The sequence below is a fragment of the Photinus pyralis genome, unplaced genomic scaffold (assembly GCF_008802855.1).
Source record: "Photinus pyralis isolate 1611_PpyrPB1 unplaced genomic scaffold, Ppyr1.3 Ppyr1.4_LG8, whole genome shotgun sequence".
Classification (NCBI taxonomy): domain Eukaryota; kingdom Metazoa; phylum Arthropoda; class Insecta; order Coleoptera; family Lampyridae; genus Photinus; species Photinus pyralis.
In genome coordinates this window covers 35738816-35762481 of record NW_022170819.1, presented here as the reverse complement: position 1 = coordinate 35762481, position 23666 = coordinate 35738816, and the positions used below count along the sequence as shown (strand labels likewise).

General features: G+C 37.6%; 4 protein-coding genes and 1 long non-coding RNA gene across 5 annotated transcripts; 3 read left to right on the top strand and 2 right to left on the bottom strand.

The window, feature by feature from the left end:
• Positions 1-525: 525 nt before the first annotated feature.
• LOC116179602 lies at positions 526-1418 on the top strand. The gene is made up of 3 exons (XR_004147004.1): positions 526-1036; positions 1083-1301; positions 1349-1418. It is a non-coding gene; the product is annotated as an uncharacterized LOC116179602 (long non-coding RNA).
• Positions 1419-5041: 3623 nt separating this feature from the next.
• Positions 5042-5728, bottom strand: LOC116179118. Its single transcript, XM_031498832.1, has 3 exons — positions 5557-5728; positions 5361-5510; positions 5042-5312 (listed from the first exon to the last, which is right to left on the bottom strand). The coding sequence occupies exons 1-3, from the start codon at positions 5609-5611 to the stop codon at positions 5119-5121; spliced, it is 399 nt and encodes a 132-aa protein (XP_031354692.1). The 5' UTR covers positions 5612-5728; the 3' UTR covers positions 5042-5118.
• A 5651-nt stretch (positions 5729-11379) lies between these two features.
• Positions 11380-12213, top strand: LOC116179116. Its single transcript, XM_031498831.1, has 3 exons — positions 11380-11540; positions 11596-11754; positions 11801-12213. Exons 1-3 carry the CDS (start codon positions 11474-11476, stop codon positions 12013-12015), a joined length of 441 nt encoding a protein of 146 aa, XP_031354691.1. The 5' UTR covers positions 11380-11473; the 3' UTR covers positions 12016-12213.
• A 253-nt stretch (positions 12214-12466) lies between these two features.
• LOC116179115 lies at positions 12467-13312 on the bottom strand. Its single transcript, XM_031498830.1, has 2 exons — positions 13148-13312; positions 12467-13086 (listed from the first exon to the last, which is right to left on the bottom strand). The coding sequence occupies exons 1-2, from the start codon at positions 13203-13205 to the stop codon at positions 12686-12688; spliced, it is 459 nt and encodes a 152-aa protein (XP_031354690.1). The 5' UTR covers positions 13206-13312; the 3' UTR covers positions 12467-12685.
• A 3972-nt stretch (positions 13313-17284) lies between these two features.
• On the top strand, positions 17285-18564 carry LOC116178868. Its single transcript, XM_031498499.1, has 2 exons — positions 17285-17675; positions 17725-18564. Exons 1-2 carry the CDS (start codon positions 17330-17332, stop codon positions 18414-18416), a joined length of 1038 nt encoding a protein of 345 aa, XP_031354359.1. The 5' UTR covers positions 17285-17329; the 3' UTR covers positions 18417-18564.
• Positions 18565-23666: the final 5102 nt, after the last annotated feature.

The following is a 23666-nucleotide window of genomic DNA, read 5'->3' as shown; positions in this document are numbered from 1 at the left end:
GTTTATTTATGTAAATTTCAAACGAAATAAAGTTGATTTTTCGTTGTTTATTAATAGAAAGTTAACATCAACGGAACCACACCTTAATGTGACTGTATAATTAGTCTATTGCGACTCATACTCTAATATGCGAGTAGTCAGGTTTTTTAATTACTTACTGTCCCATCTAATTTTCTCACGTAATTAGGTTGTATAACGTCAATCAATGTGACCAGGACGAATAGTAAAATAGCTTTTTAACCTTGCATTTTTTACGCGCATCAAAATTGTCACCTCAATGAAAAATGATGATTAATTCGTGGGGTAGGTTGCGGAAAAGTAATTACTGAAATTCCATCTCTCTTCGTTGGTTGCGAAAATTGTTGCTAGTCTAGCGGGCCCTTAGAATCCAACCAATTGCAAATCGTACCGCGTACGTATTTCGAATGTGGGAACTAGCCACAGTTGTTTGCGATCAATATGATGAATTTACGTTGAATAAGTTGTAAATCAGCATATGCATGACGATTGGTAATACAGATCAATATTTCATTAGCAAAGTTTAAAATCTCACGAGTAATGTAACTCAAAAGAGACTAGAGCCTGCACATCTACACTGAAGGGTTTTAGTGAAAAGCGAGGTGAAAAGTCTTTAGCTAATTGCTGAGATCTCATCCGGACAATCAGCCAGCCTGCCAGCCAGTCAGGCATATCGAATATAATAGCATATATTTTTTTAGAAAATGTGCTAAAAATTAAATTAGACTGACTCGATCAGTTGATAAACCAAACCGGGTTCAATTATAAATCAAACTTTCTTTTACAGAAATTGTAGGCCATTGGGTTGTAATGTCACGTACTCTAGGTCATCAAGGTCTAGGTAGACACATGCCCATCTCCAAATTATTTGAAAATAAGCATGGGGCCGGGGGACACCGGGAACTTTCCCGCTGGGCCGGTATTAGGATCCATGAGCGCTTTGCGGCTGGCAGCATCACTCAAATGAAAACACAAAACAGAGATAGAGCCAGCATACACCGTTAATTAATATTCTAAGGTGACGGTGTACTACCACACACCCACAAAGCAGTATTCAATTTTAGGGGCACCTCATAGCTTCAGCTTCTATTGTCGACACGACAAAGAGAGACTGCGATTCGAGGTCTTAAGAAACTTTTGGGTACCCAAAGTCGACTATCCCTCGAAGGCGGGGGTTTACACATCAATCACCACGTTAGTACAAAACGCTTCGAGATGGCGCCCAGATGTCTCCAAACGCATCATGTAGCCTTTTTCCTAAAGTTGTTAATTATACGACACCGGTAGGTACATGTACACTCCTTGTCTTGCTCCAAGCGTTTTTCTACAGACCCACATTTGCTGCCAACCAGCTAGCCAGCCACATAAATTTGCAAAGATGCGCTAAAAATGAAATAACTAGTAAGGATATTTAGATGGTAAATTGGAAGATAATTGATAATTGCTATACTCTTGAAATCAAGGTATTGAATCGATTAAAAGAAGAATCGGCGATAAAGAGCGAAGACAGATGTGACGCAACCTTTCCGGGAAATACGACGTGTTTGTTCGAGAACATTCTAGAATACTCGGGAACCTTCGAGAAAAAGTGGCGTTCTAGGCGGCGTTTGTACTATATAAGCAAATCGAATTGCATTTCGGTCAGTTCCAATTTCAACTTCGAAGTAATGGATAGTTCGCGCTTATAATTACTGTTATAAATTAATGCATTTTAAGACTTATAAATTAATAAATTGATTAAATAATTAATGGTGAATAAATAAATTACGTTATTTAAATTTACGTTCGAATGTTCGGCACTAGCTAATGCCTACTAGTGAGGTGTTAACTTATAATCAGAAGGGATAATAAATATATAATAAATAGATTAATGAATAAATAAATGGGAATCTCGTATAAAATTAAAAGTAGCTTAAATGGGCAAACAATTGCAGAATTTTTTGTAGACTAAGTTTTCCTTTCCGAGTTTTTTCTAACTGTACAGGATGACTCAAAGATTGCGCGAAGTAACTTTTAATGGTTTGATTATAAGATTTTTTGATATAGTGCTTTTGTATTATGATATGGTTGAATATTCTCCACACTATTATAATATTTGGAATTATACAGGGTGCGCTCACAAAGTATGGCGCCAAAATGGTACATTTTTTAAATGGAACCCCCTGTATTTGAATGCATTTCTTAATTGTACGACTTTTTTTATTATAATGAAAATAAATTGTCTTTTATTGGACAGTGCATAGAAAATATATAAAACAAAATAGAAGTAAAAACAAAACATAATGTTGAACCATCCAATGGGGCGCAGTTCAGATGGAGTACATGACCACACATCTGCTCTTCCACTTAACCCCTATATGGTTAATATCCGAAAAACCAGTAGTTTTAAAGATAATTCGATTTGTAAGAAAAATTTGGCATTTGCAAGCGTCAGTATAATGGTCAAAATATTACGTAAATTTTGATTTCAGGTTCCAGACATTTTCCAGCTTACAGGGTGTTTTTTGGTAGGTCTAAAGTTATAAAGATTCATATTAAAAAATCTCATTTTTTTTAAATGGAACACCCTGTATATTTTTAAACTTTTGGATATAATGTCTTATACCTATCTCTGATAGTTTTCGAAATATCTTGGTTTTCTTAATAACGAGATGGCCATGCAAAGAAGGCAATTTATATCTGTCTCGTCCAAAACAAAAATAATATTGATCCTCGTCTTCTTACTTGGTACTCGGGTTACTCTAAATATAAATCGTTGCAGTGTGTTCTTTGAAAACAGGTATGGAACATCGTTTTAAAACTTTTTTGTGTTAATAAACCCGCACTTGGCGCTAGGCCCTTCTAAATTTCCTAACTAAAAATCGGCTGCCCATACTCTTAAACTAACGGGTTACCTAACCTTTTCAAAATTTCTCAAAAGACAATAAAAAAAAACAATTACAGAGAGCCCTACGCTCATTCGGAGGGTAACAAAGGATTAAGATTTCGTAAAAAAAACAGAACCAAATTTGATTAAATCCATTTTCGAAGTAAACTGCAGTCCTGTTGTTTTCTTATGGGAAATAACACGTGCTTATCTTCAAATTAATTAAATTTCACCTTAGGCAACGCGATAACAAATGTTCTTAGCGCAATGCCCAGAACCTTCTAATACAACGCACAAATACGACCAGATGTTCCTTCTTTTTAACACGTAATTTCGCTTTTACAATAAATAAGCAAACCAAAATTAACAAATTAGAAGGCAATCAAACTAAACAAACTTTAAACATCCATAAATTCTTATACAACTCAACGTTGGAATTAAAAATTAAACAAAAAGAAACAATTAAAAACAGCAACAATTACACGAAAAAAAATTGATTTTTACATACAGGCTGATGCATCATTATTATACGTACAGAGCTCAAACAAAACGTCTGCATGACAATGTTTACAAAATAATATGAATTGTTTAATGTTTAATTATTTATATTTTATAAAGGAAATTAAGTTCCAGAATATGCAAGGAAGGAATGAATAAGATGCAACTTGATTGACACCTTCCATTGTTATTACACGTTAGTAAGCATATTGGGGTAAAAAAAACGGATGGGAAATACACGTTTTGAAGGACCAGAAAACCGAATCAATCAAAATCTCAATGATGTCGGTCTGTCTGTCTGTGCTCTCATTTCCGGCTAAACGGCTGAACCGATTGGAACCAAATTACCCTAGCAACACAGTTCCGTATAAAAAGCGTTTTTGTAGACTAAAACTCTACGTATATAATACGCATAAATGTGCGGCGGATGTTGCCGTATTCTTGTAGGAATATTATGCGTTTATTATTTTCCAATGATATACGACTTATCTGCGTATGTTAAAGTAGTGTTATATACGTTTATAAAAAACGGTTATTTATATACGTATTATCAACGTAGAAAGTGAACTCTATCGTTTATATATGAATAACATATATGAATAAGAACCGTCTTTTAACCGTAGGTATAAAATCGGCCTACACAAAAACGTATACCATACTACCAATACCGAATTTATCCTTTCAAAGCGCTTTAAAACCGTTTTTAAACGTAAAGTGTGTTTGCTGGGTAGGTACACATATTCTTAAATACGTCGATAGAATGGTAGGTACTTAAAAAGTCTCCGAAATTGAAACTGGTAATTACAATGCAACCTACAATCAAACCAAAATAACCAAAATGTACATTGCTCTTTAAATAAGAGGGCTAATTATATATGAATGCAAAAATCGCCGATGGAAAATTATAAAACAAATACCATCCGAAATCTAAAGAGATACACTTAGAGTAGATATGTAAAATGCAAATGGCGCACTTACAAGAAGTTTTTAGGTGAATCCGTCCTAATAATATTTCCGGATTCTCCAAATTAAGGATTCAATTACCAAGGATGGCGGCAATCAAAATTCCATGCGTTTTTACTAACGCCTCGGCTGTTTGTTCAAACGAAATGCACTTTGTTACAGCTCACCAACGAAAGAGAAACACCAAGGCCGACAACCGATAAGCACGGCTCGGCGCGGCAGAATGCACGCTAAAATGGCGTTGTACAAAGTCAAACAATAGATGGAGTCATCTCTTCCAAGGTTAGGTTACGACTTTCAATAAGTAATATTGGCTGCTTTGTAATGAAGGAAATAGACCGTTACATATTCTCACTCCGACAACGAGTGAATCAAAATTGTCCTGTTTTCTTTAGTCCGAAAGCTGAGTGATCTGGCAAAGCAACAGTACGCCTAAGTCTGGCTGGCGATCGCCCATCGCATAAGTCCTCGGTATAACTCTGGACGGGACTGTATGCCAGAAGACCTTCACATGGGTTTCCAAAGCTTTCCAACGTCCTTCCAGACTCCAGAGCATTCCGTCACCTTTACAATTAGGTACAGACCTCTACAAACGGCTTATACCTACAGCTTTAAGAACCTTGAAACTGGGAAATACAGGTGGTATGACAGGCTGTGATTTCCCAGGAAGGGTAATATTCAATAGAAATAAAAAACTAAGGGTTTGCAACTTTGTAGGAAATTCTTCATAGTTAAAAAATAAGGTACATCTATAATACTCCCGCAAATACACGCTAACGCCTAAGCAGTGGGAGTAAGCACATCATAAACCAGGGTGACCAACGTAATTGACTGGAAGCGTTACATCCATCCCTTCCTTCACAAGTAAAGCACTCTGCATTCGAACTCGAACACTCTGCCCTATAGGAGTCATATTTGGGGTCATCTGGCGGTGCGCAATTTCGAAAATAGATCCAAACGCCATCCACTAGAAGAATCCGTTGCAGTTACCTACTCTTACAAACTAATATTTTACCTTTCCTCTTCATTATTTGACACCGCGTGGATTTCCCTTCAAATGGTCTATCTAAGTTACAATCGTATATCGAAAGTGTGGCGTTATTGAAAACGCTGCCGCAATGTGGATCTATGTCGGATCTACAGTTCCAGCATTTGATTGAGTGCCCTGTAGTGAAAAATGCACTAGACTAGAAATAGTGAATTTTACCTACCGAAGTAAAACAAGGTCGACAAGATTAGTGTCGCTAAAACGTACTTTGAACACATTTCTATGTTACAACTCTACGTCAATTAGCAAGAACCGCAAGGCTAACACTGTATACATTTGGAGGTTGCCGATCATGACCGAAAGAAGACACGCGCACAGTCAAATGAAAAGAGGAAGGGTGAGATTTGGTTGGTTCTCTTCTCTTGAGTGCACTAATATAATTTCGGTACGTGGTATACAACGTTAAGTCTATGGAAGGGGTCCTAGGAGGCTAGGATGGAGCCCATAATTGTGATTTAGTTCATTGTGACACAATTTTAAAAATGTCTCACGAACATATTCGACCCAGTAGAAGAACAAAAAGAAAAATTACAATAATTTTTTTGTTGATTCTTTATTGTTATGTTTTATTACAAAGCAGCATCTGTATTATATTCTTTATTTAATAAAAGTCTCTTTCACTCTTGAAACTTATAATTTATTAGTACTTAATAACTTAACATTATTTTTATCATACCATGATTAATTCCATAGAAAGTTTTGTTACGTTATTTACGAAAAAGAGTGTTTGCGTTAGTTTATTTATGGTTTTTAACAGATATCAATTTATAATACATACACGCGTAGTTACTAATAGAGATGGAACAATCAACTCGAAGGGCGTGTAAGGCTAAAACCATTACCTTCCCTATAAAATTTAACAAGGAAAAAACTTGTCGTAAGTGTACAATTTTTAATAAATTTTGGGGCAGCAAAATACCAAACATTTAACTCTGTCCAGAAATAGAGCTAGACCCTCAATCAACGAGCAAGTAACCCTTTAAAATATAGCAAGGGCAGAGGTTGTCGCATATCTAGTAATAAGAGCGATTTCTAATAAATTTTAGTATGTAGAGTTCGAACAATTTATAGAGTCATCAAGGTCCAACCACCAGAAACAGAGATAGATCTATCAGGTCAAAGACTACATTATGTAACGCTAAAACCGTTATTTTCCCCCACCTTTGGATGGAACAAAATCTTTCGTGAGAGAACATTTTCTGGTTTTGCCCCACGTGAACTACTTGATATAAATCTATCGACCATCAGAAGACATCCATAAAGTGTAACTCCGCCACCTTTTTCATACAGTGCAGTTGCTCTTCTGGCTTACGCTTTTGTTTGTCAATAACCTTCATATATATTTTGCGGGTATAGGCATCCATTTTTGGTTTTCCTACACGAATCGTTGCCAAATTTTGGGTGGCGAAGGGTACCTCGGCGGGGATTAATTGATATTGTATCTCTATAACCGATACTGCAGATATTTAAAATTAGTAACTCCATCTTTGGTTTTCGCGATATTTTACAGTCAGCGATGCCCTTCCTGCCGCCAACCCTCACCGATTTATGATGGCTTCAGACAAGTACTGAGTTGGACAATGGGAAAAGCTAAGAGAGATAGGATTCGGAATGATGCAATTAGGGAGTTGGGCGAAATGACTGAATTTCAGAAGGTTTAGCGAAAACTATAAGGATTTGAGCATGTAATGAAAAGGGATGGAAGGAGCGTGAGGAGAGAAAACGTGCCAAGGAAGACCAAAGAGAAGGTGAAAGGACTATGTCTTGGAGGGTTTGAGAGAGAAGAAGTTGGATGCAGACAATGTGTGGGACATGAGTGGGTGGAAGAGGAGAAGGAGGAGGAGAGGAGTCAGGAACAGAACCCCTCAGAGAGAAAAGCTAAAGAAGAAGCAGATTCTGTCAATTCTAGGGCTATAACACGTGGCAGTATTACAGCTGTCCCGGAGAAAGTGCGGTAATATTCTAAAATTCCATTTGCGGAGTAGGTACTTAACAATTATAATAAATTTAGGGGAAGATAACAGCTCAAACGTAGTAAATGTATATATCTTAGGTATATGTATGTATTATAACAATATTTTAAAAAAAAATAACATAAGACAAATCATTCCTTTTAATAATTTACGCCGCCACTGGTAAGTAATCTGAAGCTATTAAAGTACACGATGATTGCCGACCGAGTGACGTCACCTTCGCGACCAGAAACGTTTTCCCTGGAAACCCAAGATTCAGTAGCCTCGATAGGCTTCCGAAAATTCCATAGGATTAACTATAGAAAAATGTATTCCGAAACACATTAAATGGAATCTTAAAACAAAATTTCTAACATAAACGCAAACTTATAAAGCTTGTTTGGACAAATTACTCCGCACGCAAGCGTTCGATAAATAAAATAAAAACATTTTAAAATTATTTTACAGCATTTTTTTTTAATATTTCTAATAATTTGGTGGTAAAATGGTCAGCGAGATACCAAGGCTTTTGAATCTTACCTTCCTTTAACACAAAAAACTTGATGACAAACAACAACAACTGAATCAATAAAATGACGAATTGCCGGTAGCTGTTCAAACGGTACAAACTTTTAACTTTTAATACCAAGAGAGGCAAATGTGGAGGACTGTCTGAATAAAAAAATGCGTGAAGAAATGCATTGCACTCGCCTTCCAACCATCGCGAACCAGGTTTGTTTTTTTTTTGTTAATTCGCAGTATTTCCTAAAGATCATTAAAAACCATCGCCAATGATAATTATTAGACTCAATAACTCCATATTTCAAAGAACGCGCCTCGCGTCCCCGCTTACGCAAAAAATAACACGAAACCCATTGTCTCTTCTAACAGCGATAAGAATACGTGCGTGCAGTATTCTTTGAAGTTTTGAATGAATGCACCAAAGGGTATAGGGTATAAGATTTAAATACCTTTGACATTTCCTGCATACATAAATACGCCAGCATTATCGTTGTATTTAAGACTTTGTCTTAAAGATGCTTCCTACTCACACGTCAACAACATTTCATATTGTTTATAATTTGGATTTCGCAGGTACCAACTTTTTCTGCTTCTGCAACAAGCCACTGAATGAAGGTGTATTATCTTATTCAACCGAACTAATTTTATTTACAAAGACGGTGATTTTTAGAAACAAACGTCAAGTGACATTTTCCTAACCATTTCACCGCTAGAGCGCGCCAAAGTTGGCCGGTCCGTATGGTGCAGTTCAGTTGAAGCTAGACTGTGGTACTAAGGGTCTCTGGTTCGAATCCAGGTTCGGGCATGGACATTTTTAAATGTATAGTTGGGTGGGTTGGTAGAGCAGCATTCGCTGAAACCCCACCCTCACAAAAATAAAGGCAAAAATAAAAGAAAAATATATTCCCGCGCCCAGTATACCTTATGTTGTATCCCGCCGAAGATCAAATTCACCGTTTCGATTCTGGTCGGGAAAATATTGCGTTGCCAATACTTACACACGTTGAATAAGTGTTAGTAAACACAAGGAAAACCTGTTAGTAATATAACAACCAACCAACACTTGAAAAACCTTACAAATTTAATTGAAATGACTTTTTATTATTTTTCATTCATTGACATTCGCCTACTTCTCTCAAAAATATTAGCTGTGTTGCGACACCTTAGTTAAGTAGGTACTAGTAAAGTCACTAGATATAGAAAGTACCGCAATCATCCGCCATTTTTGGGCAAATTTGCTGGCAACTTAAAAAAATTGACAAATAAAATCTGAATAGCTGTAATTTTTCTATAACCTAACTTCATAGTACTGTCATGTTTTATAAAAATATATACAGATATCTTCAAATAGGTGGAACAATCCCTAACATTAAAGTTACTAGAATCTGGTAACTTCCGCCATTTTTGGGCAAAAATCATGCGTTCTCTCTCTAACACACGAGCCCAATGGATTGCGGTACTTTCTATATTTAGTGACTTTAGGTACTAGGTACATCAATAATAATGAATAATATGGGAAAATAATTAAAAAATGCAGACAAACGAATAAAATGCAAGTACTACTAAGGTAGCTATGGGATATTACCGGCTTTTCTGCAGAAGGATCTGAAACCGCTGCTCCTGCCTCCCTTATTTTAAGGTAGGTATATCCTCGAAAGCTGAAGGAAGGTGAGAGAGCCTCGTGTTAAGGCTGGAGAGAGGAATGTCTGACGAAGGGAAGGGGGGGGGGGGCATTGGGAGCATTTTTAGATATCGCGGGTAGGTACGTTCGATTCCATTAGTGAGGGTGCTGAAGGCTCTTTGACATTGATGGGTCAATCGTAAGATGGATCCGCGCGATTGTTGGAAGCAAAGTCATTATATCATCAATCGGGATGACGGAGATAAGAATAGCTATGGCATCTCCTTTAACCCGAAAAACACCCCTTTACGAATAGAGACAGAGCGAAACTTTATGGGCTCACTCTTCGAGGACACAAACTGGATTTGACCAGGAGTTATCGCAGACTCCTGCCTGACCTGGAAAGGGCACATTGATCGAATAAGCTTTGATCAGAGACATCAGTTCCTTGGACGCAATTATCTGGAACAGGGGAGTGTGACGCAACTTAGCTTAAACAGGGGGGTAAACCTTGCCAAAGGACAGTACAGTAAAGAAACATATATTTAAAAAGTTATTCTGGTTGCATAAAATTAGATGCCGTTTAGAAGAGATTTTGTCATTTAAAAGTAGACATAGGGAAAAAAATACACGTAAATCCCTATGTCTACTTGTTAATAAATAGCACTGTATATGAAAAATGTAGGCAATTTTGTCTACTTCCATTTTGCAAAGAATATCGAAAAAACGCTTCCTTTCTAAGATATATTAGGCCAAAAACTGAAGAAAGTGACGACATTTGGGCAAAAACTACCCAAAAATAATGTTCCGAGCCCAATTTTTGTCTGCAAATTTCAAATGCATGGCCGCAAAAACATAGACTATAGCAAAACTTTCTTCTGAAGTTAATAATTTTTTTCATAATATGCCTAGGCCTCCAGATAACATTGAATATTTCTCTTGTATACCTATAATATTCAAAGAGGTTTATTTAAACATTTAAATATACCTAAAATATATACGTCCCTTGTAAGATATACCTACTAGGTATATGCGAATGGGAATATCTCAGATATTCTCAGAATAAACTAAACAGATTTTTCATTTATTTTGAATATTCTTAGAACATGATGCGTATATACCACTTGGGCTATTCTGAGAATAAGCTTACAGAATATTCTCAGTTTATTCTAAATATACTATTTGTATAATGAGGTATATATTATAGATATTCTGAATGTATCCGTTTCTTCTTAATATTCTTTTAGAACATGCTCTACACTTCATCCATCACCACTACACAGATGCAGTTTGGAAGTATGAATATTCACAAGACATTCATGAGCTGATTAGAATAGGTATGTAGTGTATAATATTATACAACCCACAAGACCATCAACGGTTTTATTGACGACTTATAATAAAAGTAATAATTCTTACAATTCAAAATAAGCGTCTAATTATACTTAAAAAAGACATTTTGTGTGCTGTAATTAAGGTTGTAATAAAACGAATATTCCGAATAACATCCAGAATATTCAATACTGAATAATGAAGGAATATATTAGTGGTGCGTCCTTATGTAGGTATTGCTGAATATTCCAGTCGAAAGTATATAATGCATGGAGCATTTTCTGGATATTTAGAATATTCACATACCTTCTAGTGAATACTCTAAGAATATCCAATGTTATCTATTGTTTTTATAGGTGTATATACGTGGAGGGTACAATGTACAAGAATAAAGGAAGAAGACGAGTGAAGGTGGTAGACGATTTGAAAGAGGGGGGAGGATATGCGGCTATGAAAAGAAAGTCCAGGGTTAGAGAGGAGTGGAGGCGACAGGCGACACAGGATGTGTGTATTCACAAATAATCGACTCACCCTATACATATACAACCGCGCCTCATTCTTTCATGAGTAATTCGGTCACGTGATGTTTATTTGCATCGATTTGTACGTTAAGGTTTTTTAAAGAACTCTTTTAATGTAACTACCCCAATAAGATGGATTTTAGCTTAAAACTGTTAATATTAATCACCGCCCTTATTTTAATATTTACCACACAGTTAAGTGAGTATTAATTGTTTCGAGAAATTAGGTTAAGTTACACCCCAATTTCTTTTAGGTAGGACCATTAAATGTTGGGATTGCAGAAGCGATATCGACCCGAGGTGTGCGGATCCCTTCGATAACCGTACGTTTTCGATGACGTTCTGTCCAAGCGTCGAGTCGCAGTTCTTCGTCGGCATGGAGGCGACACTGTGCCGAAAGATCAGGCAGAAAGGTGAGATTTACAAGGTGCCGCCGACAGTTCTAATTGGATCTTGTAGTGCACGGTGTCTGGAAGTACTTTCGGAGCTGCGCCTTTTTGGGAGAGCCCGGTATTGCCGGCGACGAGAGGTTTTGCTTGATGAGAACCGGGACTTATAATATTTTCATGGAGTATTGCACTTGTAATAGTAAAGATGGTTGCAATTCGTCCAGTAGGTTGAAGATGTCCTCTTTGTTAATTGTCTTGGTTCTCCCCATTATTTTACTCAATTAATGGGGCCTGGTGGTGTTTTAAATATGTACAAATCTTTGAAGAAGCCGGTAACAAGTGTCTAATTAAGACTGCAACTGTTTTAAACAAGAAGCAATTAGTATTATGTACCTAGGCTTAAGATAGAATCTCTATTGATGTTAATTGAGTCCGTCCTTTTTCTACTTTACAATTTTTAATAAAGAAATTTTACATGCTGTCTCTTCGTCTTTTGTTAACCATCAATGAAATAGGGGAAGAGAACCCTAATGTAGGCCCGAGGGTAACTATGTTCAGCATCAGGCTCTAGGCCTCGTGTCAGCTGCCAGTCTTCACATCAAATCTTTGTTTTTTCTTATTTATGAAACCCTTCTGGAATGTTCACTTGGGAGAACCATTTGTATGCTTGCTATGCATTTAGGAAAATACGGGTTTATGTACAGAAAGATTTCCTCTCAAGATATTACACAAATAATAGACTTACATATAAAATTGTGTATAAAATGTCAGATATAAACATTTAACAGTACATAACAAATAGATCTTACAAGCTAAAATAAAAATGGACGGATTACAAACTTCTAAAATTACAGTCACAGAAGGCACTTTTGTACAGATGGGATCCCTTGCAAAATGAAAAAAAAAATACTGACGAATTAATTTTTGTGCATTATGGGCGTTAATTACTTATACTCTACATGTTGTAATGTACAAATATGGTCGTCAACATCAACGGGACCAGTATCCTGAGACTTAAACTTAGACGGCCGCTTCCGTTACACTCATCTTCTATACAGTAACACTCTTCCCAATAATCTCCATTCTCGTACACCCCCCAATTGCACACACCGGTGACACCCATTTCGGCAACCGAGGCACACCGCCGAATCACCTGTCGCCATCTCCCATCCCAGACGAAGCCGATGGGCCCTTGCTGCGTAACCTTCATGCAGAATGATCCGGGCATGTGGCTCTCCTCGCTATTGCAATCGACGGCGATGTGCTGCGACTTATCGAACTTCTTGTAGGCGCCGCAGTTATCTTCGTCCTTCGGATCCTGGCCGGAGCTGCACTGAAAGCATCTAATCGCTTCCCCTAAAAGCAAAACTTGTTAATGACCACACCTACTTATTAACATTATGCAAAAGTTGTTTACCTGTCGTTATGAACAATGCTAGAAGAAGACACGTTAGGACACTAATTAATTCCCTCATATTTATTACTTTCAAAAATTAATTATTAAAAGATTAGAGAAATGAAGAAGATAATAAACAAAGTAGTAAACATAACCACACTTTTAACGGAAACCTGAATCACTCTAATGGCAACATCCAGGGGCGTAGACCTGTACAACTTATTGAGGGGGCTCCCATTTCTCACGAACTATACAGGGTGTTTACGGTTTTCTCTGTATCTTTTTAAGGGGCGACAGTACAGCTCAAAAGAAGTCGAACCCCAAAACACCTTAGTAAGAGTTATTTAATAAGCAAGATAAAATTGGTATTATTTTTTACATTTAAGGATTAATTAATTAATTATTATATAATTAATTAATGAATAGTAAAGGTTAATTATTGATAACAACTTATACCAGTCAAATAAACAAACTTAAAAACAATTGGACAATGCTGTTTAAGTAGTAGATTGCTAGATTTGTACACAGATTAATCGTTTAATGTAAAAACAAATATTATTTCGCTTATTAAATAACTTTTACTAAGGTGTTTTGGGGTTTGTCGACTCCTTTTGAGCTGCACTGCCGCCCCTTAAAAGGATACAGAGAAGACCAAAACACCCTGTGTTTACAATTAACACAACGTTCATTATTAAGAATCGAAATTTTAGACTGAAAATCTTTGTAATCACACCTTATGTCTGTCCGTCCTGTATTGTTACCGCGCTATAACTTTATTAATAAAGTGTAATTCTATTTTTGGGAATCAGTACTTAGCTTATGATGGGTTTGACCAAAGAATTTTAATATAATATTTAAATTTAAAATTAGTATTGAGCATCAATTTCATTGCAAAAACGTCGAAATGCGTTATTTAGATGCCCAATACTTTAATCTGACAAATCGACAAAATACTTAGGTGTTCGATGATTAAAAATCCAAAATCTAGCCAGATAGATTTTTGGTTTTGCTCCCTCACTTAAGTTTAGTGTATGTTTATTAATTTTATCAATTAACAAAAGAATGTGATTTTGAAATCAACGTGATACAAGTCTACCCACAAGCAATAGACTACAACAATTTGTGCTTACATATTTCAGAATAATTAAAAATGATTGATTATACTGATCAATCCATTAATCAAATAATCGCTTAAACAAATAATCGATTAATCAAATAATCGGTTAAACAAATAATCGGTTAATCAAATAATCGTTTAATCAAATAATCGTTTAATCAAATAATTGTTTAATCAAATAATCGATTAAAATGAAATAATCGATTAATCAAATAATGGATCAATCGAATAATTAAATAATCGATTAATTTAAAAAATCGGTTATTGATTATCGTTTGATTTTAATTGATTTTTTTGCCCAACGCTATATCCATCACAATTCACATTCACAAAAACATAAGACGAGCAACTACATTATGAAATCACTATCTTTTGCGCACCCTTGCATAGGCGCCTTTAAATAGATTAATTAAATTAAAAATAAGCAGAAACGAGAACTTAAAATGAGATTGAATTAAAAGTACCTACGTAAAAGCGACAAATATAACAAATAATTGCACAACTGTGACTGCTACTTTTTGACTAAACCGATGGTCGAGATAAGAAATAATCAATTAAAATTAAGTTAATGATCAATTAATCAAACAATCAGTAATCGATTATTTATTATTTATATAATCAGACAATCGATTAATCATATAATTGAATAATCAAATAATCGATTACTCGAATAAGCAAATACTCGATTAATTAAATAATCGACTAATCGATTTAACAAGTAATCGATTAACCGATTAATTTAAAAGAATAATCAATCCCGATTATCGATTATCTTTTGATTATAATCGATTAATACACTCCATTAATACAGCCCTTTGAATTTTCTTTCGAAATTGGTTTCTAGTCCACAAATTTTGATTGGGAAGTCCGATCGAAAAAGTACGAATTGTTTTGGATTCTACGCACCAAAATTAATAAGAAAAAGTGTTTTACCGAGACATTTTGGGGCAGTCGATTTTTGGTAAAAAAGGAAGGTTATACACTGCCTTTTTTTGAGCCCCGAAAAAAAATGTCTCAGATCGACCTGGAAAAAAATTTTCTTATAGAACGTGGCCTGTAGAATCCATAATTTCAAACAGTTCCAAGATTGGGCTACTAGTTCAAAAGTTACAGCCCTTTGAATTTTCTACGAACCAAAATTAATAAGAAAAAGTGTTTTCCCGAGATCTTGGTGCAGTCGATTGTCAATATCTTGTGTAACATCTCTGCACAATACATCCTCCACCATTTCTAGATCAGAAAAAAATCAGGGAAAATAAAAATCGGCATCAAATTATTGTAAAGTAAAAATATCCAGCACTGAACTGAACAGAACTAAATGATACGATTACACTCTTGGATCTTTGACATTAACAACTAATGATTGTTCGACAGTTTAGTTGACAACAGAAAAGTTACTGGACTATAAATTTAGAGCTGTTAAATTGCTTGGTTTTGAGAGGTGAGATTTTTTGATCGCTAGAGAAGGGTTCGCGCCATAAGGGATGTTGGTTTAGAGAAGCGTTGTTCTCGGAGAGCATCCTTGCAGAGTCAAGTAGCATAGCAGAAACCTTGATAGCACCAGGTGATTTTGTGCCACAAATCCTAGCAAAATCTTTTATAAAAGAAAAGTATATAACACTAGTAGATGTGGCAGTGATGACGTAGGGAATTAAATATACCGGATTCCATTAATTTTAGAAATTTGTTGTTTATTGTAGTAAATTACGATAATTATTGGGGGGGGGGGGGGGGCGGTTATATTGTTTGTACATATATGTATAATACAAACATCAAAATTATTGGCAACAGAATTAAACAGTGACTGGCTGTTACAGAAGCTTTTCAAAGAAAAATAATCACAATCTTTTGGGAGTCTTGAGGCAAAGTTATTGAACCAATATTGGTAGGTATATAAAAATCAATAGGCATCAACAAAATAATTGAGTTAGAATCTGGATGGTACAGCGCGAGCCCCCCCTTAGACGTTATCTCGAGACCAGTCATTACACTCCAGAACAATCTGCCTCGCACTTAAAAAATGATTAGAAAGGTCGCGATGTGTAGAAGACTGCGTGTTTGGAATATCTTCAATTAGCAACTCCTCCTAGCTTTATCGTACCCTTGTAGGTTGTTTCTAGGCTTTCATATTGGCGTCGCGCGGAGGAAGAAATTTAAACGTGGAATTGAGATAGTGGGTCTCATTCAGAAACACGCAGAATGGAAAGAGACCTTTCCGAAACACCGCAGAAAACGGAGTGATCTTACATTTAGAAGTTGATCTGTGGACTGTTATTGTGTGAGGGGAGCACCTAGGAGTGTTGATTTCGTGATACCCATCACTTCAATCCCAATAGCGAAATTACTGAAATTCTTCATAGTCATCATGAAAATCCTCCAGGAAAATTCTGAAATCTTCAAAAATTGTGCCGTCTTGATTCCAATGCCAGCAATTCCTTCACTGGATCCGTATTCAGACCTTCAGTGGAGGTCATGACTCATGATCACGTGGTTGTGGCGTTCGACATTTTGTATCCATTTCATCAACGACACACATATAGTGGATGAGAGTGAAATTTTCATCTTGGAAGATCTCCATGATATAGCTCGATCTTCACTCTGACGTCATAGTACTCCGAATCATTGATTCCTACACTCCCGTATTATCAGTAATCATATGGTACAGGTAGCCTACTAATTAATCGCGTTACATATTTTGTTCTACCAGCTGGATAACCAACAAAAGAGAATCGCGGTGTGTATTCAAGTAAACCTTGACCGTGTTTTCCCTGTTCGAACCAAAACAGGTTGAACGTAATACATCGGTTACCATCTGCGACGCTTATCTCCAAGGAAAACACACCTCAAAGCCTCTTTAGTATAAATATTATTTGCTGGGTACAGATAACCTTGATCTGTCCACATGTTAGTAGATGGCCCCCGTGGTTCTCAGAGAACGCATTCATTCCCATTTCATGAGATCATAAATTTTGTAGATATTTTTATTTTAAGCGAATAAAGGAAAGGACAACGTTATCAGTCAGATAAATGATAAACGTTTTATCTACGGTACAGTCACTCACTCGACTCGTTCAGTTGAATTAATTATGCCGTCGATACCTGAAGGAATTTTAGACAAGTTGACGTGTGTGCAGTGTCACGAATGGTTATCGTGCGGTCCCATTCGCCTGTTACCCAACGGGGGTAGCATCTGCGGGAGATGTCCTAGGTTCGAGGGTCCCAGGGATCAGTATCGGCATTTTGCGTTCGAGGCATTGGCGTGTTATTTCAAATTTCCGTGCAGGAACTGGGGGGACGGCTGCCAGGAGTGGATGCCGTTCAAGGGGGTAATGAACCACGAGAAGAACTGCTCCTATGGATCCACGTGCAGCGTGCTTTGTTGCCACCCTTTGGCCTTCATCAAATCTAAGAGGCACTTAGACGCTCACTCGGGTAACGATGTTACGATGCCTCTAGGTTTACTTTACGCTTGCCGTTTCAGCTATCAAACTGGAGATCATACCTGATGGAGTACTAGAATATCTACGATGCACCAATTGCGCCGGGTACCTGTCTTACACCCCAATCTACGTTTGCCGCGACGGCACGAGCATTTGCCAAAGATGCACCTCGCAGCTACCACAACCAGATGGCGAATTCATCCGCGATTTTAGTTTCGAACGGTTCGTCGACATGATGATCTTCCCCTGCATATATCGCTACAGAGGATGCACGCTCCTGTTTAAATTTGGCCAAGAAATGAAAAACCACGAACTGGATTGTCCCTACGGTAAACCGTACAAACGCGAACCGACAGCGCCCAAAAGCGACCCCCAGGAGGATATCCAAAGGAAAGGAGTCATCAAGACCCTATCGGGGCACATTTACGCCACGATTACGCCTAACGCTCCCTTATTCGCGGCACCATCCACCTCAAACAAAGAGCAGCAGGCGCTGTTTTTGGACGAATTTCAAAAGCATCGAGAGAACTTGTCGAGCAAATGGGGGCGGTACAACGAAGACGATTACCAAAACGAGTACGTCAATCAGGTTACGCATCTTAATGTGATCGACGAACTGAAGATCAAGCAACAATACAGAAATTCCAGTGGAAACAATGGAGATATGAACGCGTATTACAACCACACAGAGGCCCAAAAAGCAGATTATTCAGTTTACAATCAACGCGCTTAGTTTTTTAGTGTTTATAGCATAGACCTCCACTTAATTTATATATATTAACAATCTACAATTAGAATACTTCCCGCGTGTTCTGTCTTTCTGTCTGTCTCCCTGCCTATTTTATGTAAAAATGCTGTGCACATTATAATTTTTGATTTTATTTTCCTCTTTAGACTCGGACACCCAAACCGAATTTTGGTTTTATGTCCGTTCAAAACCTCTTAAATTTTTTTGGTGTCAGAAGAAGAAAAAACGACAGACTTTTTTCAACCCTCTAACGCCAAAAAATTCACAGATTTATGCATTCCAAAACTAGATAGTGTCTTTTTAAGTAATCTTTGGAGAAAGATTAATTGTCTGCTCCCGAAAAGGGCGAAGAAGCACAAGCGATCTTCTGTTTGTCATTTAGCCCTTTATGCATCATTTTTTAAGGACTAGCGCACAGGAGGCGTTGGATAGGAAGTGCCGGCTCGAGGGTAAAACCTCGGGTCAAGCGGTCCCTGTGTGTAAAAATGGTTGTGTCTGCATTTTTGGCTCAGGGGAGCCACCCGACCTCAGGAACCAAGCGTCTCAAATAGGAGGGAAGCACTCCAGGGTCTGGCTCAGAGCACTTTGAGAAGCCTAGAGTTTTGGAGCACCAAAAGATACGGACGCACCACGACCCTATGGGCAAGTCGTTGCGGCGAGGTTCAGGGTGCCCAACTGCCCATTGTTCCTGTATCACACCCGGAGGTGGACATCACTGAGCCTCAGTCGAGGTGCATTATGGCTGCACTCCACGGGTTGGAGGGAGGGGAGGTCCTTTCCTCGGATGGAAAGGTTCCGCTGGAATCCGCAGGGTGCCATTGTGGACAAATGCGAGGACCAGTGGACCTTGGACTGGATGAAGGGGACCGTCCCTCTTATTGAGCCCTTGGATTGAGTGTCTGTGTTTTACGGATTCCTGGATGATACGGCCACGATCTTGAAGCGCCTGAAGGGGAAAAATCCTGGTTTCAAGACGAGTCTATGGAGCACGCTCTTCCGCAGGGATGAGCTTGGTAGGAAACTCCTCGCGTTTGATTGCGCTGAGGCATCCTATTAGGGACTCCAGCGGCAGAACTTTCAGGCACACGTGAGCGCCCTGAGAGATCGAGAAAGATGTCGTCAAGACCCTTGAGATACTTTGTAGATTTATAAAGAAGCTATTAAAACCTCCAATAGCCGTTGAAGGCTTTTAAAAGCCCTTTGAAGATGGCGACCGCTTTTAAAAGCTGTCAAAGACCTTTTCCAAGGCCGTAAAAAGTCTCAACGTCTTCCTCAAAGATAGTAGGTATATTAAATAGTCTATTAAAGACTTTTAACGAGGCCCAAAAGTCCTTAAGGGCGGTGAGATGAGTTGCATGAAGTGAAAGCCTTGTTAAATAACAATAAAGCACCGTGAGAGCTATTAAAAGCTCTTGCAAAAATTCTTAAATATTCTTAAGGAATAATTATTAACAATTAATAATGATTAAATACTTTACTGTCTCAGTAAAATTCTTAAACACTACACTTGACGGTTTTTGAAGATTAGGGATGGGGAGGGGTGTGCGTTAAAGGCACTTAAAATTTTTAGAAGCTTTACGACTCGGAAAGTCGCCAAGAAGAATCTTTTGAATAAAGAAGGCCCATAAATAGTTTCTGACTCTTACAGCTATTAGTCGCTCTAAAACACCTTTCTATGTCTTTATAAACTTTAAAAAAGTTCCCAGTTGCAGTTTGGAACGGCTTAGTTTACAGGGGTTGAAAGACCACTTACATAATATAAATTTTATTCTCTACGACTTAAAAATTTTACTGTAACAATTAATCTATGTAATTAAATAATTAAATCCACGGCTAGCTCAGTAATAAATAAACTTTTAATGGCTCTTACCTTGCGGAACGTTGCTCCTTTATTTTCCCTTGTAATTTTCAAGTTAAAACCTGGATGCTCTGGTTTGAGTACTCTCAAATAAATACTCATATAAATTAGACTGTTTGAATATGTTTTTAAATTATATATACATTTCTATGTTTGTTTGTTGACGTGTAAATTTGTTGTGTATACAAATGTTACTTACAAATAAAAATGATATGGTATGATATGCTGTGTAATTCATGTGACGAATACAAAATGAAATTATTTCGATTCTTGATTCGTGATTATGTAGATCAATAATTATCTAGATTTTTTAATAATTGTAAATAAGTGAAGGCCTGGTAATTTTTATATTCAAAGGATTTACACACCTCTGACTGGTAAATAAAATTTAACCGATACAAAAGAATGGTATCAAAATCGTGTGGTGCAGTTCAGTTAAAGCTGAACTGTGGTGCTAAGCGTCCCTGGCTCGAATCCGAGTTCGGACATGGATATTTGTAAATGTACAGGTGGGTTGGGGCAATCTTGGCTGAAACACCGCCCCTCAAAAATAAAGGCAAAATAAATAAATAAAATAAAATAATGTTCGCTCGTATGTTAAGTTAAATAAATAAATCTGCCAACCGGTCGATTCCGCTACAGCACGAAGTTCCCTTTTTGCATAAATACGCCGCTGTGAAATCTTCTGTATCCCTCGATTATACGAACTCGTCTTGAAACTTTTAGCCAAAAATAAATATTACGCGTTCGATTTACATAGATTCGATTTAAACGTTCAGCGGAGAATCCAATACTTCGCGATCTGAAATGCCACAAGCGACTTGCATAGATTCGGTTCACGAAGAATCCCATTCTCCCATCCAATTTTCCCTAATATATTCGCCAATTCAAAAACCCGAAAAGGACCCAATGCAAACCAAACTTCGGTCACCTTCTTTATACATGCAAAGGTATAGCAGAAAAGCCATTCCTAATGCTCCATAAGAACGGTAACACGGCGTGTCTTGCTTGCACACTCGTTTCTTATCCAGAAGCGCTTCATTCTATTGCAATGTACGCGGTACACGTATAAAATTTCCTATACCGAAAAAAATTGTAAATTCAAAACCAAATCTTTCTAAGCCTAAACCTGTTGTCAGATGCCGGAGGGACTAGAAAATTCTAAGTTTTAGTTTTGAATTGCTTTGAGCTAATTGGGCAGGTGTTTTGTGACTGGCATAGTGACCGAATGCCATTGCACATAGGAGCATAAATCGATACCAAATGTCAGAGAGGATTCATCTACAGTTCTTGTAAGTCATCGTTAAGAAGGAAATTAGTGCTGGAAGTTGACGCCAAGAAGTGAGCTCAATTCTCGCATCTAGTCCGTAATACCTAGAGCAATCAAAGAACTTCTCAAGCTCGGTATATATTTAGATAACTAATTCCTGAAGGGTCCTGCTCATGTCCATGAACTTGGCAGGCCTACTACAGCAGACCATAGTTCTACTTACTCATATCGTTAGTGTTCCGTTAGTGCACGTTAGTGCCGCTGAAGAAATCGTTAGTGCAGAAAAGGAAACTTACTATTTTAAAAAAATATTTGTGGGCCTGCTAACTTCATGCCAGCAGACCCATTTGAGAAAATCGATTCAATCTTTGCACTAGTTAAACTAGCAGCGTTAGTGCTCGTTAGTGCCGCCAATATAAACGTTAGTGCTCAAAGTGCAACAGCTCAAAACGTCGTAAAAAGGGGTCTGCTAACTTCATGCAGCTGACCCACATTTGTCAAATTGGCTCAGTCCTAATGCAATTTGAAGCGGCTCGTTAGTGCTTCACATGCGAACGTTAGTGCTGCAAGGGATCCGCGTCAAAAAGGTACCAAACCACCTCAAAATTAAACTTGACTTATTGGGACCTGCCAACTTCACGCCAGTAGACCAACGAGTGAAATCCGTTTGATTTTCTACTTTAATCGACCGGTAAGTATTAGTGCTCGTTAGGGCCGCCAATATAAACGTTAGTGCTCCAAGTGCAACAGCTCAAAACGTCATAAAAAGGGGTCTGCTAACTTCATGCAGCTGACCCACATTTGTCAAATTGGCTCAGTCCTAATGCAAATTTGAAGCGGCTCGTTAGTGCTCGTTAGTGCTTCACATGCGAACGTTAGTGCTGCAAGGGATCCGCGTCAAAAAGGTACCAAACCACCTCAAAATTAAACTTGACTTATTGGGACCTGCCAACTTCACGCCAGTAGACCAACGAGTGAAATCCGTTTGATTTTCTACTTTAATCGACCGGTAAGCATTAGTGCTCGTTAGTGCCGCCAATATAAACGTTAGTGATCAAAGTGTAACAGCTCAAAACGTTGTAAAAAGGGGTCTGCTAATTTCATGCAGCAGACGCACATTTGTCAATTTGGCCCTGTCCTAATGCGAATTTAAAGCGGCTCGTTAGTGCTTCACTTTCGAACGTTAGTGCTGCAAGAGATCCTCGCCAAAAAGGTACCAAACCACCTCAAAATTAAACGTGGCTTATTGGAACCTGCCAATTTCACGCCGGTAGACCAACAAACGAAATCCGTTTAATTTTCTACTTTAATCGATCTATTAGTATTCGTGATCGTTAGCGTCGCAAAAAAAAGCGTTAGTGCTCAAAGCGCCCCTTCAAATTCGTATTAGGACAGGGCCAATTTGACAAATGTGGGTCAGCTGCATGGAGTTAGCAGACCCCTTTTTACGACGTTTTGAGCTGTTGCACTTTGAGCACTAACGTTTATATTGGCGGCCCTAACGAGCACTAACGCTGCTAGTTTAACTAGTGCAAAGATTGAATCGATTTTCTCAAATGGGTCTGCTGGCATGAAGCTAGCAGGCCCACAAATATTTTTTAAAAATAGTAAGTTTCCTTTTATGCACTAACGATTTCTTCAGCGGCACTAACGTGCACTAACGGAGCACTAACGATATGAGTAAGTAGAACTATGGTCTGCTGTAGTAGGCCTGCCAAGTTCATGGACATGTCCTGCTCTACTCGTAATCTGTTTCGAGTACGATACTTAATTAGTACATCCCTTCAGAAGAAAGTAATGGACTCCATCAACGTTAGCGTTGCAAAGTAGGTCATAACTCATCAGAAATTACAAGGATACTAATCAGATAGGGAAGTTCACAAACTATAGATATATAAACACATACAGTGATATTGATTAAGAAGTAGACATAGGGATTTACGTGTATTGTTTTTCCTTACGTCTATTTATAAATGACAAAATCTCTCCTCTAATTTTATGCAACCTTCTTGAAACAAATAAAGATTTTGCCTCGGATTAGGCTGTCGTATTAATTAATTTGAATATTGTTGCTTTCGCTTCCGTATTTTTATTTTCATTCGTGTGC

Excerpts from the sequence above, each read along its gene's own strand:
- LOC116179118 (XM_031498832.1), bottom strand. The coding sequence starts at position 5,611 with ATGTGTTCAAAGTACGTTTTAGCGACACTAATCTTGTCGACCTTGTTT. Across the intron at positions 5,511-5,556 it reads GTCGACCTTGTTTTACTTCG|GGCACTCAATCAAATGCTGG; the intron begins GTAGGTAAAATT and ends TTTTCACTACAG. Across the intron at positions 5,313-5,360 it reads TCAAATAATGAAGAGGAAAG|TGGATGGCGTTTGGATCTAT; the intron begins GTAAAATATTAG and ends GGATTCTTCTAG.
- LOC116179116 (XM_031498831.1), top strand. The coding sequence starts at position 11,474 with ATGGATTTTAGCTTAAAACTGTTAATATTAATCACCGCCCTTATTTTA. Across the intron at positions 11,541-11,595 it reads AATATTTACCACACAGTTAA|GTAGGACCATTAAATGTTGG; the intron begins GTGAGTATTAAT and ends AATTTCTTTTAG. Across the intron at positions 11,755-11,800 it reads CCGAAAGATCAGGCAGAAAG|TGCACGGTGTCTGGAAGTAC; the intron begins GTGAGATTTACA and ends TGGATCTTGTAG.
- LOC116179115 (XM_031498830.1), bottom strand. The coding sequence starts at position 13,205 with ATGAGGGAATTAATTAGTGTCCTAACGTGTCTTCTTCTAGCATTGTTC. Across the intron at positions 13,087-13,147 it reads AGCATTGTTCATAACGACAG|GGGAAGCGATTAGATGCTTT; the intron begins GTAAACAACTTT and ends TTTTGCTTTTAG.
- LOC116178868 (XM_031498499.1), top strand. The coding sequence starts at position 17,330 with ATGCCGTCGATACCTGAAGGAATTTTAGACAAGTTGACGTGTGTGCAG. Across the intron at positions 17,676-17,724 it reads GCACTTAGACGCTCACTCGG|CTATCAAACTGGAGATCATA; the intron begins GTAACGATGTTA and ends TTGCCGTTTCAG.